We start from the raw sequence: 17,148 nt of genomic DNA, 5'->3' as shown, positions 1-17,148 counted from the left end.
CGCCTCGCGGGGCTCACACCTTGACCCTGCCTGCCCCCCACCCCACCCCCAGCAGGCGGGTCTCTCCGTCGGACTCCGCCCCCTGGATCAGACCCCTCCTCTGGAGAGACACTGCGCCCTCCGCAGGCGCGTTTCCCAGTCAGGGCCGGTGCAGGAAGGACACGGCTCCCGCGCCCCGTCGGCCCCGCCCTCCGCCGGGTCGCGCGCACTGACCCTTGACTATGAGCTCGGCGAAGTTGGAGACGCCGGCGCCGCGGGGCGCCTGGGACACACAGCGATACAGGTCCTGCTCCTCGCGGCCCACCGCGGCCAGCGGGAAGGTGGCCAGGAAGCGACGGTGGCTGATGTGCCGCACGCCGGCCGCGGGCACCAGCGCCCCGCTCTGCCGCTACTCGAGGAGAAGGGAGACAGGATCAGGGGCGCCGGGGAGAGAGCGCCCCAATCTCGCTCCACCCCGGGCGAAGGGAGCAGTGTAACTGTCCTGACCCCATTTAGCCGTCTCTACTCCCCTGGGAACACACGGGGTTCCTGGAACCGGCTCTGCCACAGGAAGGTGCGGAGCTGATTAAAGAAAGGGAGTCGCTCTGCCTCGGATGGAGAGTGTGGTTGGGGGATCCTGGAGCCGCGCTCTGTCCTGGGGGGATGGAGGCACCCAAGAGGGCAGAGCAGGCCCGGGGCCGTAGAAGCCCCCAACTTTGGCCGAGGTCCCCGCCCTCCTCACCTGCAGGAGGAAATGTTCCGCCTCCGCCGCTCTGCCCGCCGCCATGCACTGGAACGAGGCGTTCTGGCCCGCGTTGACCTCCACGTCGCCCAGGCGGGAGAAGTGCGGGGCCTTTGCTGCGGGAATGTAGCCGCGGCGTGAGCTGGGCCTGCGCCCCCTGCAGGCAGGAGCCTTGCCGCCCACACCCCTCACCTTGCACCCCAGTGGGCTGGGACTCACCGCAGGGGTAGCTGAGGAGCAGGATGTCGTCTAGGCCCATGTAGCCCCTGCGGTCTGGGGAGATGAGGGCCTCAAACAGCACCTGGGGGAGGCGGGAGGGTCCCTGTCATACTGACATTCCTCCAGCCCTGCCTGGGAGGTGTCCACAAGAGCCCCCTTTCAGCTCTGCTCCAGCCCCATCCTCAAACCAGGAGAGGTCAGCCCAGCTCACAATGACCCTCCCAACCAAGCCAGATAGTTGTGGGAGGGGGTGTAAGCACCCAGAGCTAACAAGGTCAAGGCCAGAGGGTCCATCCCAACGCTGGACTGTTACCTTCAAGTAGCAAAACTCTTCCCAGCCAGGCAGGGACTCCAGGTCAGCACAGTTCCAATTTACCCTTGACCCCGGCTCTGATGCTGAACCCAGACTGAACCAGTCACTGAATACTGACCCAATATTGACCACAGACTGGCCCCTGACCTTGACCACACATTGACTCCTGCTGCTGAACACAAACTAATTCCACCCTCAGCCACTTGCTTACTCTGGCCACAAGCTGACACCCCTCTGCCCCAGCCCTCAAGCATAAGCTGACCACAGACTGAACTCAGCCCACCTGATATTCATTGGGCCAGAAGGTGCTGACAGCCATCTCAGCCTGGTGCCACTGACGGCCATGGGATCCAGTCATATTCCAGACAGCACTGCCTAGGGGACCTCCATTGACCCGCACGTAGATGCCCAGTGTGCCTGGGCTGTGCCCATCCCGGCTGTACAGGAAGTAGCTGAACTGCACACAGTGGGTGTCATTCTCACTCAGGCTCTGGAAAATGACATGGGCCCGCTGGCCTGGGGCATGCTGGGAAGCATTGACCATCAAGTAGGAACCTGGAAAGAGAGGAGGAAGAGTCAGGAGCTGAGGAGACATTGGGGGAGGACCAGGGTCAAGTGGGCACAGAGGAGAGGGCAGAAACAAAGGGCTCCAGGCATTTGGACCCACCATGAGACCCGGGTTCTGAGTTCTGGTCCCAGCTCTGATTCACTGGGTAAGTCCCTTCACTTCCCTACATCTGTCTCCCAAAGGAGAGAGTTGGAGCAGCAAAAAACGAGTCTGACTTTATGAAAGCCCTTTCTTGTTTCTCACCACCTATGATCACAATCCAGGCTCATGCTGATCCAAGGCTTTCCCCAGTTCTGAGCTGTCCTTGGAGGCAGGGGCTATGTCACTCATCTCAGCAGTCAAGAGTCTAGCACAACAAGCTCTCAGAGGCCACCTCTTCTGAAGTCCTCCCCCCCCCCCAATCCCTCTATGGGCTTCTCTCCTGGCCCTTAGATCATTAATAAAGGTGTGTTTGTTTCCCACCAGCCTGTGATGCCTCGGGGCTCCACTGTGTCCCCAGCACAGGCTCTGAACCCAAGCCAACTGAATGTATAGAATAGACTGAATGAAAGGACTCTAACTTCCCTTCCAGCCCCCACCTCCTGAGTCTACACTTCTCTTGATTTCCAACCTGGAGAAAGGCAGCTCTCCCTGCTCCTTCCCCAGAGATCCAGGCTGTGTGCTGGCCTGGGGGTGGGGTGAGGGAGTGGGCTGGACTCCTCAGAACCTGGCTGAGGGATTATGGCTTCCCTTCTGTGGGGAGAAGGCCCCAGCAGCTGCCAAGGGGGTGCCCACAGCCACCCAGCGCTGCCTCCTCCTGGGCTTGGCTGCCAGCCAACACAAGCTCATTCAGTTCCCAGCTCTGGGAAGACACTCCAGGGACTCCGAGGAGGGGATCTCATTCATCTCTGTGAGCCAAAAGTCTGTGAAGGCTGCTCCTGGTTCAGTCCTGGTGGGGTAGTAAACAAAACCCCAGGTCCCCATCCCCACTCAGGAAGGGGCAGATCCCAGCCCCCAACAGTCTGTCTTGGCCCATTCCCCAGTTCTCCTTTCTCCCTGTGAGCAGCTGTGTGTCTTTCTCCCCCTTTCAATCTGATACTTTGTTCTTGCCTCTTCCTTCTGCTCCCTCTGCCTCTCTCTTTTTCCCCAGGTTTTTCTCACTCTGTACCCCCCACCCCCTTCAGTCCCGTGGCTCTCCCTTCTCTCTCCTGCCCTCTGTCACTGAGTGTGAATCCCCCTCCTTCCTTCTCTCTCCACCCCCAACACCCTCCCCTAAAAGGAGAGCACCAAGAAAGCAGAGACTGTGCCTATCTTGCTGGCCACTGCATCCCTGGGATCCAGCACAAGGCCCATGTTATTTGCAAATTTCTTTCTCCTTTTACTGGATATGCCTCTGCTTGTGTGTGAGAGAGAGAGAGGCAGAGCCCATACAGGGTGGTGGGGACTGTTAGAGGTGAATTCAAATCACCTCGTACCTGAGTGCCAACCGTGTACCAGACTGAGACTGGGCCCTGGGGATACGGAGACAGCCTACACAGTGTCCTACCATGGGGACACCTTGATAGATGGCTGTCCCACAAATCAGGCCTTAATACCTGGTAGTACTAAGGTCAAACTAGGAGCTGAGAGCCCTGCAAAGGCAGAGATGAAAGCCCCAGGAAGGCACAGAAGGGGGAGGCAGGGAGGCCTCCAGGAGGCAGTCAGTGATAGGAGATGAGTATATAGAGTCCGCCCATGCAAGGTCATCCAGGGCCTCTCCTGCTGGCTTCAACTCCCGGTCCCACCACGGAGAATCTTTGCTACCCTTCCCCTCACCCTTGACAGCAATTGCAATCCTGGCCTTGCTGAGAGCTGAGCAGCTAGACCCTGGCCCACTACTGTGATAAGACAAAGAGGAAGGGATCTGTAGGCTGTCCAATTCTGAGGTTCCCTCAGCAAGCCCATGTGGTTCTCACACTATGCTATCTCCTCCTATCCAGGCTTTATTGATAATAAAGTTAATAATTTGGCTTCTGTCTTATCCTTTTCTTAACTCCCAGTTGATTCTGCACAGAGTGAAGAGGGGTGCTAGTAATTGGGCCCCCTCAAATACCTCCAGCAATAGCAACTAAACATTAATTGAACCCCTACATGCCACCCCATGTTATATACTTTATAGGCATTATCTAATAACCCCTATGAAATAAATTATTCTCCCCATTTTACACTGAAGAAAATGGAAGCTCAAAGAAGTTAAGTGACTTGCCCAGGGTCACACAGCTGATAAAGTGGCAATGCCAGGATTTGAAGCCCAGTCTTCATGATTCTGGAACCAGTCCTCTAGGGCCGTCGTCAGAGTAGGAAGCCAGTACTAGAATCCATGTAATTGGCCTCCTGACTCCCAGTCCAGGGCTTGTAATGCCAAAAGTGCCCCATCCTGAAATAGGGGCAAGGCATTGTGGAAGTTGAGAAGGATCTGGGACTTGCAGGAAAAAGGGGGCAGAGGAAGGGAGGTTTTATACACATCCAGCCCCCAATGTTACTGCTCTTTCAGCATCTTCAAGTCCTGGGAGACCAGGATTCAGAGGCTCTCAGTGAGAAGATAAGGTATTTGATTGCTTGAACCTGCACCCATTTTACAGGGAAAACTACCTGATGTACACAGTTAGGCACTGTCCTTCACAGTGTCATATATGTCATTACAGATGCCAAAGCAGATGAGGCCCAGAGAGGTTAAGTAATGTACCCAAGGTCACATAGCAGAGGAGTAGAATGTCCTTAGAAAGAGACAAATGGGGAATGGTGACTGAGAGTAGACTCACCATGGGGCAGGTCCGCCGGAGCCCGGGTACCAGGCTGGATCCGCACCTGCTCCCACTGGAAGTCATCGTACTGGGCCTGGCTGTACTCACAGGGCACTGCTGAGTCACTTGCCTCCTCAAAGGTGCAGCCAGCTGTGAGAACAGGGGCTGGTTAGCCAAGGCTAAGGCAGGGCTGCTGGCCAGGAGGGCTCCTAGGCTACCTTCAGGTGCCTCCACACTGTCCCCTCCTACCCAGGTCCACCCACTCCCCTCCCTCTACCCAGGCCCTCCCCTCACTACTCCCTCCAACAAAACTCTCCCTCCTCCACCCTCTCCCTCTACCAAGGCCCTCTTTTCATTGCCTCCTCCAATACCAGACCTCGAGACACTGCCCACTCCCCCAGGACTCCCCAGGACCGCCGCCCCCCCCACTGTTCAACCACCCATCGAAGAACCTCCTCAACAAAAACTGTCACTACTATATCATTAGAGCCTCACAACAACTCATGAGATCAGGACTAAAATTATCCGCATTTTACAGATGGGGAAACTGAGGCCCAAAGAGGCAGAATGACTTTCTTAAGGTCACACAGCTGGTTAGTGGCAGAGGTAAGGTTTGAACCGAGATCTTCCAACTGCTAGTCAGGATCCCACCACCTGCCCCTCTATCTTCACATAGAGGACAAACAGTGGGCCCTGGACTGGCAGGGTCATGAATGGCCTAAGCCAGCCCTAGCAACAGATCATCTCAGGCTTACGACAAGCCCTGACCAGTGCTAAACACTTTGGGTGCAGACTCGCATTTAGGCCTTGCCTTCTGAACAGGTACCACTGTTATTCCTGCTTGACAGATGAACTTGAGAGATTCAGTCATTGCCCAGTCACCCAACTTAAGTCTCTGCCTGCAGGAATGTGACATGTAAAGGCACAGTCATGTGTGGATTGGGCACACACATGAGTAGAGGAAGCAAATCATGATTTGGAACCAATATTTACAGTTTCAATGAAAAGAGGAGGAAGGAAGAGGGGATTGAAATAGATGTGAGGCCTTTGGTTGGTAATGAGGCCCATAAATCTTAGCAAGCTCATCAAAGCCCTAAGTTGGGCACCTAATAAAAATGCCACTGGTTCAGAAAGTAACTGTACACTGGTCCCCGCACTCCCGAACCTCAGTGTTTGGAATCCCATGAGGGGTAGTCTGAAGCATCTGAGACCTGCAAAACACCTGAACAAGTGGCGAGGAAGCAGGCAGAAATCGTGTTGGCACTGTCCTGGGTGCCTGCATTTGACAGACAAGGTGACTGAGGCTCAGAGGGTAAAAGGTTCGTCCACAGCGTAACTCGGTAGATAAGTGAGTGCCTTTGGTATCAGACAGACTCAGGAGTGAATCTTGACTCTGCAGTTTGCCAACCCTTTTGTCTGTGGGCAAGTCACTTCTCCTTTCTGAGCCTTAGTTTCCCCATCCACACATGGACTGTTGAGGATTCAATGTGGGCCCACTTAGCACATTGGAGCCTCATGGAGGCTCAGGAAACAGCAGCTCCTCTCACACCCCACGTGAGCCCGCATGAGTAGCAAGCTGGATTGGAACCCATCTCGGTCAGCTGCCAAAGTCCACATCTGCCTCCAGAAAAGCCTGCACTATGAGAAGGGGCAAACCCGAGCTGCTTCCCAGGCTCAAGAAGAGGAGGGAAGAGAAATAGTAATTGAGGAGTGAGTGCCACGTGCCAGGAACAGTGGTGACTTTGCACATGCAGCCAGTGACTTCGCTTTAGGAAGCCCTCATTTCACCTGCAGCAGGGACTTCTCTAGGTTGTTATGAGGATCACATAAAGTAGCATATGGAAACACACCCAGCACAGCCAGGCGCACAGGGGCTCGCCATTGTTGGGGGTTTTCCTTTCCTCTTCTTGGACCCTATCATAGTGTAAAATGATGAGAAGTGGGCATGAGGCTGGCAGCAAGTGGATGCGAGGAAATAACAGAAGCCTCTCCCCAGAGCTGGGGCAATACCTGGGCTGAGCATTTTGTCCCTTTGTGTAAAATCCCTGGTCAGTATCGTGGCCTGTGGCCTGTGGGAGGTGGGTTTTAATCCCATCAGTGCCAGGAAGTTCTTAGCTTTCCAGCTAGAAAATGATCCACAGAACAGAGAGAGGACATGGCCAGCAGAGATGGTCAGGAAGGACTTCCTGGAGGAAGGGACAAGTGGCTTCATTCAGCCTGAGCTGAGTCTGCTCCTGAGGGTCTTAACCAAAGCCTCCATGAGGCAGAGGGATTGCCATAAAGGGAAGGCAGGATTTAGAGCCCCAGCTAGGGCTCAGGCCCTTCCTGTTCCTTCCCAAGTAACAAGGCAACTGCCCCAGATGTCTCGCCCACAGCCCTGGGACAAGCCTGAAGTGCCAGCTCCTTCCTTCATGAGCTGCCAGGACTCCCAAACTGACAGACCTGGTTGGAGAGACCTCCAGACTATCGGACCTTAACCAGAGTAGCCCCCAGACTGACTGACCCAGGTCAGTGACTCCACACAGACCTGAACCAGAGTGTCCCCACTGTCATCCAGATAGCTATCAGGCCATCTGACTTCAGCCAGAATGACCACCAGACTAACTGACTGACCTTTGACCTCTGCCAAATAACTCCTATAACTGACCAGAGCCAAGGTGACCTCCTCAGCTGACTGACTCCATCCAGAGTGCCCCCTGAGGCAGAATGGCTTCCTCTCCCTGGTCCATGCCCATCCCCAGTCCTGTATCTCTGGGCCAGGCCCATTCCAGCCACAGCCCTTAGCAGGTAATATCTCTGGGGCCAGGCTCCCCAAGGAGAACCCCACCCCCACCTCCTTCCCAGCTCATCTTGGGATGGGAACAATCTGCCCTTCTGGACCCTGGGAAAAACCCCATCACCTCCAGTCTGAATGGCTCAGGAGCCCAGAGCCCCAAAGCCAAGTTCCAGCTCCTGCTAGAGACCCAACTCCTGCTAGGGGCCACTAGCCCAGGAGAAAAAACTAGATCAAACTTTGGTTTCAGAGCAAGAATGGTAGCCAGAAATCCCTCTCAGCTCCATCAACACAGATGTGGGCACAGACATGTACACACATGTCAACATTACCACAAGGGGGCTGCCACTTACCACCATGACCACCTGTGCTGGTGAACCCTCACAGTAACTCAGAAGGTAAGTATATTATTATTCCTATTTACAGATGGAAACTGGGGCACTGAGAGATGACGTGGCTTGCCCAAGGCCACACCTTAAGTCCCAGAAGCTGGGTCTGAAGCCACCTATCTTATTGAAGGTGAGGCACAAACAAAGTCAGGCCCTGAATATCACCACCACATGTGTTAGTTCAGTGCCATTCGCTGGACATTTCTTAACTGACACAGCAAAGCAGGTCCCAGGCTGGTGCTATTAGAGGCACAAGGATGTTAAGACCTCCCTACCCTCAGACCTCCCAGTATGAGTAGGGGGTGAGGGACAAATGACAACTAATAGGCCACGGGGGCATCCAAAAGAAGTGCAGAGGAAAGGTTCCTGGAGGCAGGTACACCTGAACAGAGCCTGGAAAGATGGGTGTCACTCTGGCCAGTAGAGATGGGTGGGAGGGCATCTAAGGCAGTGGGCCCAGCAGTGGCAAAGGCAGGCAGGAAGTAAACACACAGTTCTTCAGGGCACAGAAAGGAGCCAAGATTGCCTGAAGTAATGAGAGATGAGACTGGAGGGAGGGGGTTAAAGCTACATCAAGGAGGCCTTGAGTGCCACAGTGAAAAGTTTGGCCTCCTTTTGAGTTGGGAAGCCACAGTGGGTGTTTGAGCAGGAGAGCACCTGGATTCCAATGAGACAAGTGATATACTCTACAAGCCATGAGGAGGGCAGGTGGCTTCTCCAGAGGGCACTACAGGATCAGGAGTGGGACAAGCCACCAAGGGGTTGGGAGTCAAATGTCAGGGACTAGTGAGAAAAGGGGCCTCAAGTCTCCAATCTCTTGCTCAGAGAGATGCACAACACACACACACACACACACAGCCCCACACTCAAATGTTCACATATACATACACACCCCCACCCTCAAATGTTCACACACACATACATATACCCACACACTCAAATGTTCACACACACACAGCCCCACACTCAGATGCTCACACACATTCTCAAATGTTCACACACACACAGCCCCACACTCAATGTTCACACACACAGCCCCACACTCAAATGTTCACACACACACAGCCACACACTCAAATGTTCACACACACAGCCACACACTCAAATGTTCACACACACACAGCCCCACACTCAAATGTTCACACACACACACAATGTTCACGCACACACTCCCTTACCCCAGCCTAGGGACACAGTCTCAACTGGCCTAGGGACAGGAAGAAAACCAGGCCCCTCCCTGGGTACGCCGTCTCTGCCAGGACCTCCCTGAGAGGGTGGGCTTAATCAAAGCAGGACCACCAGGAGCTCCCCCAACCCCAGCTCAAACTGGCCCAGCTACATTCCTCAGCTAATCTCCCCAATCTGGCAGGCGGTTGCCTGAGCAACCGTCAGCCACAATTTGGGAAGGCAAGAGGATGGTTTATCCACATCCGGCTGGGCTCTAGATGGGGTGACATGAGGGGCAAAGCAACCTCTGCAGGAGGAGCCAGAGTGTGGGAGGGGGTCTCCCTGGTGTGAGGGTTTCCACCACTCCATTGCATGTGTTTCCATATGCTCTGTGTGTGTGTGTGTGTGTGTGTGTGTGTGTGTGTGTGTGTGTGTGTTTGTGTGTGTACACATGGCTGTGAGACTGACAGCCTGGTACTGACTTATAAGTACTCAAGTGGAGGCAGAAGACCTGGATCTCACTGCTGCTGAGCCTCTAACACCCTGTGTGTCCATGGGCAGGTGGCTTACCCTCTCTGAATCCCTGCTTTCTCACTTATGAAATGCAAATGGGGAACCAGGTGACCATGGATTCCACCTCCAGAATTCTGATTCCATTTGTGTGAGTATGCATGTGAGCACAAATTACTTGAGGGCAGAGATTGATACTATGAGGGAAAGGGGAGAGCAAGCATGGGTATCTCGAAGTGCGGTCCCCAGGCAGTGTGCTGTGAAGCTGTGGGTGTGCAGGAGCTGTGGGTGTGGGTGTACATTTCTATGCAGAGGTACAGGAGCATATTCAGTGATAAGCGTGTGCCTAAGGGGAGGGGAGTTACATGGTGGGGTGGAGGGGAGTTGTGCATGTACATGTGTGTGCATGTGAGCTTGACCACAAGCATGTGAGCACCAGACTTTCCTCCTCACCAGACAGGGGACGGTGCTCTGTGCCAACTGTGGCTGCACTAGTGTTTTCTAAAGACCCAGGTAAACAGAGTTTGTATGCAGTGAGATTTCTGTTCCTTTTAGTTTGTCAACAGAACATCCAGTTCCCAAGGGTGGCCCAAGAGAAATGAAACTTCTCCCAAGATTACAAATTTAAAGGCTGAGGTCACACCCAACCGCCAGCACAGCCCCAGCCCAGGCCTGGGGAACCCAAATAATTGTACAACCCCAATGACAACACAGGTCTATTTCATCATCCGAAGGCACACCCCTATTCTAGGTAGCCCAGACCAACCCTGGACACCACCAATGGCCTCACCTCTGGACATTCCTGCCCAGCCCAGCCCTACCCCAGGCTCTTTACCCCAACTGCACCTCCATCTCAGGCCCATCTAACCCCTACCGCCTCCCTTCCTGAGGTTAAGGACTGTCTCTTATACCTTTGAAGACCATCCCCAAGCCCTGTGTAGAATAGATGGCTAGATTTATGATTCCAGAAAGTCTGACCTCAACCAACCCCACTCAGGCTCAAAGACCATGACTCCAGCCCAGAGACCTGACCCAGCCCACCTCACTGTTCTCCTTGTCCAGATCAGCACATCCAGAACTCAGCCAGGCCTCTCTGGAGCTGCTCTCCAGAGCCCTGAATAATTGATGAGCAATTAATTAAGGGCAGGGCTGGCAGCAATATGTCCACTTTCTAATTATACCGGCTTCAGTGTAGTAGCAGCCAGGAGGATCACCCAGGGCTGACCACAGGGAGAGTAAGCTGAGCTGGTCCCCCCACAGCAGCCAACACAGAGGCCAGCAATCAGCGATACAACATCCTCCGTCTCCACTGAGTATAGAAGGAAGCCAACTAGAGCAAGGGAGGCAGGCCAGGCCCACTCCCCATCTCCCTGATCGATATGTAGCCCAAATCCCAAGGTTAACAGGGCTGCCATATTGGCAGTGTAAGGGAGAGACACAGGATGGGGCAGGACTCCAGAGAGAGGCAAAGGGCTGAATGGAGGACTGTGCTGCGTAGATGCACAGTGGGCAAAGGGTACACAGACCCCTGCAGAGCACACCCCTGCATCATATAAACCCACAGTGCAGAGCAGAGAAGCACAGGGCTGTGCACAGACCATGTAGTGCTGAGATCTATACTTTCTAACAGTCCCGCGGAGGGAGAGGGCTATGTAGCGCCACAGTGTGGTGTGCTGAGGGTGCGAGGCAGCAGCTCCGCACTGTGCAGAGGCGAAACGCAGTTACATGAACGCAGTGGAGCAGAGCACACAGCATGCAGGGCCCAGTACAGACACCTGAAACAGCAAGGCCCAACTGGTCAGTGCCATGATGCAACGTAGAGATGCCACATCCATCATGGACATGACCCAGAACTTCACGGAGGCACAGCGCACCAGCGCAGTGTGACGGATGTATGAGGAATGCCCAAGTGCTAAGTTCAAGCCTTACTAATTCTTCCCTCCAGACTCGAGCACAGGGCCAGGCACACAGTTGGCATTCCTTGAGTCCTCACAGAAAGAATGTGTGCAGTGTAGGCCTGCAGAACAGCACAGAAATACAGGGAAGAGAAGGGTGGGTGCAGTGCAGAAGGAACTGCTGGGTGTGGAGTGCAGGCTCAGCACCGTCCCAAGGAGCAGAGTAGGTACAGACACGAGAGCAGGAGTAGAAAGCGCCACCAGCATGGAGTTCAGTGAAGGTGCATGTGGAACAGTGAATTCAGTGCAGGGCTCTGGACCCAGTAGAGTGCATGTGACCCAACAATGAGCAGACACAGTGCAGGGTAGAGTCTGGGAGGTAACCCTGGCAGTGCACACATGCAGAGCTGGGTACTGTGCAAAGTGCTGCCCATGAAAACCCAGGCCAGTCTCCAAGCCCAACAAGGAGGCCCTAAGTTACAGTATAAGTACAGGCCCCCTGAGCAGTGTGCAAGGACGTGCATGCAGGGATGGCATCCCACGCAAAGATGTTGTTCAACTGGAACTGCCAACAGGAACCTGGGAAAGGCCACCAGCGGACACCTGAGCAGTCATACTGCGAAAGGGAAGCATTACAGAGGCAGTGGTGCAGTGACAAGGGCTGGGCCAGGAGCAGGCACACATCCAGTGCAGCTCAGTGCAGAGATGCCATGTGATGCAAAGATGCAGTGCTGTGGTGGCATGCCATCTGTTGGCACAGCACAGTGGTGCATAGCTAGGAGCTATGTCCAAATCCTAGGAGAGTCCACAAGCCCAATGCAACAATGCATTGGAGAGTAACATAGCACAGAAGACAGTTGCAAAGACACAAATGGCGGTACAACTGCAGGGTGGAAGTGCAGTACCATGGGACAGTGCAAAGCGGAGCCTACAGACACACAGCCAGTGCAGTGCAGAATCCTGGCCGGGTCGCGCCATGTAGGGCTGAGATGCAGGGCGCTGTGGCCCAGTCCTGAGGAGCTGGATCTGTGAACTCCAGACAGCACACACTCAGAGCAGTCTAGAGCCATGACGCAGCACAGTTATTAGTGTGAGGCAAAATGTGGCACACTGCAAGTGTTGTGGGGTGGGTTGCACATGCTTCCCTGTGACGCCCTGGAGAGCAGGGAGCCCAAAGCCCTGGAAAACCCTGTGCCCGAAGCTCCGTCAGGCTGAACTGGCTACCCCATGGGTTAGGAGCTGAGGCATCCTCTGCCCCATCCCCCAACCCCCAACACCTTCCACTCCAGTGACTCTCCAAGGGCACTGGACGAAACCACTGCTGCCCACAGGACGGGCAGCCAGAACTGAGCACATTGTCCAGGTACTTATCTCTGAGCAGGGCCCCAGTGCACTGGCAGGCAAACAATGAATTCAGATTCTGCTAAAAAGCTTTTGGACAATTAAATCACATCCCCTGGCCCCCAGCCCAGGGCAGAGCAGTGTAGGGCTGAGCAGGGGAGAGGCAGAGAGGGAGACCTATTGGATTAGGCCTGGTACAGGGTGGGCAGCAAGTGGGATAAACAGCGAGGTGGAAGTGAGAGGCAAGCCAGACCCAACCAATCTGACTGGTCACTCTTGCCCTTTCCACCACATTACCCCTCCCAGGCCTGGACTTCATCAGAAGCCAAGAACACACACTTAATAATAGCTAACACACAGTACTTACTACGGGCCAGGACCTGTTCTAAACCATATACATATGTACACAAAATATACCCTCACGGCAACCCCATGCAGTGTATTCTATCATTACCCCATCTCACGGATGAGAACACTAAAGCCCAGAGAGGTCAAGTAACTTGTGCAAGTGTTAAACAGCTATCAATGGTGGAGACAGGATTAGAGCCCAGATGATCTGGCTCCCAAGCCCATGATCTTAACCACCACACTCTAGGTAAAACACATATTTATACACATGCACAACCACCAGGGTGCACACGTACTCACATGTAAACACACACATACACACACACTTTCTGAGAAATTCATTTCCCGCTCTCTCAGATGAGACCCACCTATCCTGTCCAGATAGGCTTCTGACACCTCCCAGTTGTCACCTCTTACCCCCAATTGTCCCACATCCCCCTTCTCTCTATCCCTCATATGTCCCCCAGCCCTCAGTTGTTTGCCCAATATCACCTGTCCCCTCACTCCCAGCTGTCCTTATCCCCCAGATATCTTCATCCCTAGTGATCTCTCATCCCCCAGTTGTGATCTTGACCATCTCATATGTTGTATGCTCTAACAACACCCAACTTCCCTATCCCACTCCTTCCCCCCATACACTTCTATAATCAACTCCAAAACCTCAATGACATCTCTAAGTTCCCTTTCTCCTCATACCTTCTGCACCCTGGGAATCTGCCCAAAAATTCCTGAGTCATAACAGCCTCTTTTGAGGTGTCCACACCAGGGGCCCTCCCCTAGCTATTCTGCAGGCAGTGGCAGCCCCTGCCAAGAGCCAGCCAAGGGAGCATACCAGTCCCCATCCATGACCACCCTCTGGAGCCCTGGCTCCACCTTCCACCCCCACTGAGCCTTCCCTGTGTACCCAGGGGCTCACATCAATGCAAACACTGAGTGGCACCTGCCATGTGCAAGGCCTGGGGACAGGAGATGACAAAGGCTTGGCCCGGCCCTCAGGAACTCCCAGTCTAGTAGAGGAGATAGAAAACAACTGCCAAACACTGTTATACGGCATTTGGGAAAACTCTGACCTGCTGTGTTGGGAGGGATGAGGAAGTGACATCAGAGCTAGATGCTGAAGACGCTGAAAAAAGTAGGCAGACCCCAGGGGGTAAGGAAGCAGAGTATATGCAAAGGTAGAGAGGTGTGAAAGGACCTGGGCAGGTTCTGGGATCAGCACTGGCCTAGTGAGCCTGGATCACAAGGTATGGCTAGGGAGGAGTGGGGTCAGGGAGGAGAGGCATAAGCTTGAAGCTGTCATGGAAAGCAGAGACTGGGTCATGCAAGGCCTCACCTACCATGCTGGGGCTTGGGTTTTGCCCCCTGGGTGCTGGAGAGCCTCAAAGCAACGGCATGGCAGCATCCTATGTCTGCCTGAGAGGAGTCACGCAGGTCTCAGGGCAATGGAAGTACTGGAATGCTGATGGCAGAATAAAGACCAAGGAGGGGGCTACTGCAATAGTCCAGGCAAGAAATGATGGAGCTGAGGAGAAGGGGTCATAGATTCAACCAGAGCTTCTTCAATGGCTGCTGCGTGATGGTCCATCCAGCCCCATTCCCCTCCCTAAGGTGTCCAGGCCTCACTGAAGATGCTGCAGGCCTTGCGCCCCTAGACCAGCACTGTCCATAGAACTTTCTGTCGTTTAGAAATGTTCTTTACCTGCACTGACCAATATGACAGCCACCAGCAATCTGTGACTCTTGAGGACTTGACATCTGGCTGATGAGACTAAGGGACGAATTTTTACTTTAATGAATTTTAACTAACTTAAATCTAATAACTACATGTGAATAAATGGCCACCATATTAGAGAGTGCAGGGAGAGAACATCTCCATCATTGCAACAAAGTTCTATTGGAATGTGCAGCTCTAGACTGACTAACCACAGAAAAACAGAGCCATTGGGGCCTCCTCCAGAGGCTCCTGGCCTTGGGGTCTAAAGGGAGATCAGAAGGCAAGCCCCGGGGAAGCGGTTGTCACAAGCTGAGCTGGCACAGTCCCAGTTCCTGGTCCACAGCTGGGCACAGTCACCAGGACATTCCCCACCCAACACATGCACATCCCTTTCCTGGAGACTCACCACAGGGCATCCCATAGTCAGACTCAGAAACACCCAGCAGTCAAATGCATGGGTACCTCATTGCTGGATACAGAGATACCCCACATTCAGATATCCAGACACTTGCAGACCCCACACCCAGACACCCAAGCACCGGGACAGCCCACAGCTGGACACAACACAGAAACACCCCTGCACTTGGACACCCATTAATCTGAGGACTCCCAGACACCTGGATACACCCACCTCTGCTTACAGAGACGCTAGGATATCCTTACGTTGGCACACCCTGATCCTCCATATCCTGGCACTGGGAGACCCACACCTACATACTGAACCACAACCCACCCAAACAGCTCCTCAACCAAACTCCAGGAATTTACCACTTACATACCCAGATACCCTAGCATCAGGCTCCCCCAAGGGTCAAAGCAGCTGGTCACCTCCCTACCCCAAACTCAGATCCTGCCACACAGAGTAACCAGGTGGCTAGACACTCTGACACATATCCTGTGCCCTGGGCTATAATCATACAACCACAATCATACACACACACACACACTCCCCACTCTGTCCAGTTGCCAGAATCTCACCTGCACACAACTCAGCTGGCCTCACCCCACCTGCAGGGGTCACCACAGGGAGCAGCTCTCCTCCCTTCCCTCAGGTTCACAAGGAACCAGGACAGAGGCAGAGACCCCACCTGCCAACTCCAAGACATGGGTCTGAGGAAGAGTCTCCCTCTCTTGATGCAAGCCCCCTCTTTCCCCGCCCCCTCCCCAGACAGTCTCACTGACGGTTGGAACTCAATGTCTTTCGCCAACTGCCAGGCCCCCAGCACAAAGGCCTGTCCACTGACAGGCCTGGCCAGCTGCTGGGGGTGGGGTTGAGGGAGGTGGGAGGCAATGCAGGAGCAGGGGGGAGGGGCTGGCAGGCAGAGACCTGCTCACTTTCTCTCTGCCAGGGACTTAACTCCCCAAACTCACAGCTCCCTGATGACACTCTGCCTGGCCTTTTCACACACAATGTGATCTCCCAGCAGAATTTTCCAGATTCCTGGAGGGAAATCTATTTCTTTAATCTCTACTTTCAGTGGAATCACTGCGCCCCCATCTGGCACCTCCAGCTCAGAACTTGACCCACTGGACTTCATTCATTCTTTCATGCCATATACGTTTTACTCAGCACCAGTGGGCCAGGCCTTGTGCCTGGCACTAAGGATTCAGAGGTGAACTACATACTCAGTCCCTGTCCTCACAGAGCTCATGGTCTGTAGGGAGAAAGGACCAATAAACAGTAATTACAATAATTGCAAATGGTATGAAAAAATCCAATCAACCCCTCCCCCCTTCCCTTCCTAGGCTAGAACAGGGAGTAACCAAGGAAGACCAGGGAGGATGTGATATCTAAGCTGAGACCGGAAAAAGGAGCAGGAGCTCACCAAGTAAAGAGATGGAGTTAGAAAATACAAAGGCCCAAAGAGGAGATGGAGGGCCATGGGTCTTTATGGGATGCTGATAAGTGGGTCAGACTGGCCAGAGCAAACAATGGAGGGACAAGGGGCACAAAATGCGAAGGGGCTGGACAGGCAAGCAGGGCCTAGAGCAGGCAATGAGGCCAAGGGAGAGGGGCTTATCCCTGAAGGCAATGGGGAGCCTTCAAAGGGTTTCAAACTGGGGTTCCAAACATGCATTTTCATTTTAGGAAGATCCCTGGCACCATGGAGGAAGGAATAGAGGAAAGAGGCTGGAGCCTTCTTGTAGGTGAGGGATGACTGGAGATGGAGAGAAGGGGACAGATGAGAGAGATCCTGAGAGAGGGTAAGGGTAGAGTGCATCAGGATGCAGGAAGAGGGCTTGGAGGAGGGAAGGGAAGGAAGGAGGGAGGGAAGGAGGGAGGGAGGGAGGGAGGGAGGGAGGGAGGGAGGGAGGGAGGGAGGGAGGGAGGGAGGGGAGGGGGGAGGGAAGGAGGGAGGGGGGAGGGGGAGGGAAGGAGGGGAAGGGAGGGGGAGGGAGGGAGGAGAACATAGGCACCCCTGCAACT

The 17,148-nt window shown here is 54.1% G+C and overlaps 1 protein-coding gene across 3 annotated transcripts in view; it reads right to left on the bottom strand.

Moving 5' to 3' along the window:
* The window catches only part of PTPRU (protein tyrosine phosphatase receptor type U), a 75,178-nt gene that overhangs the window by 54,846 nt on the left and 3,184 nt on the right, over positions 1-17,148 (bottom strand). For all 3 annotated transcript variants that reach the window (XM_081144021.1, XM_081144023.1, XM_081144022.1), the window contains exons 2-6: positions 4,602-4,733; positions 1,537-1,808; positions 941-1,022; positions 722-837; positions 214-388 (exon numbers count right to left, since the gene is read on the bottom strand). In XM_081144021.1, the coding sequence (XP_081000147.1) occupies positions 214-388; positions 722-837; positions 941-1,022; positions 1,537-1,808; positions 4,602-4,733 (777 nt within the window). The remainder of the gene's footprint in view (positions 1-213; positions 389-721; positions 838-940; positions 1,023-1,536; positions 1,809-4,601; positions 4,734-17,148) is intronic.

Source organism: Miniopterus schreibersii (genome assembly GCF_964146895.1).
Source record: "Miniopterus schreibersii genome assembly, chromosome: 8".
Lineage (NCBI taxonomy): Eukaryota > Metazoa > Chordata > Mammalia > Chiroptera > Miniopteridae > Miniopterus > Miniopterus schreibersii.
Note: the sequence above shows the minus strand (reverse complement) of the source record. Positions and strands in the feature narration are given on the sequence as shown.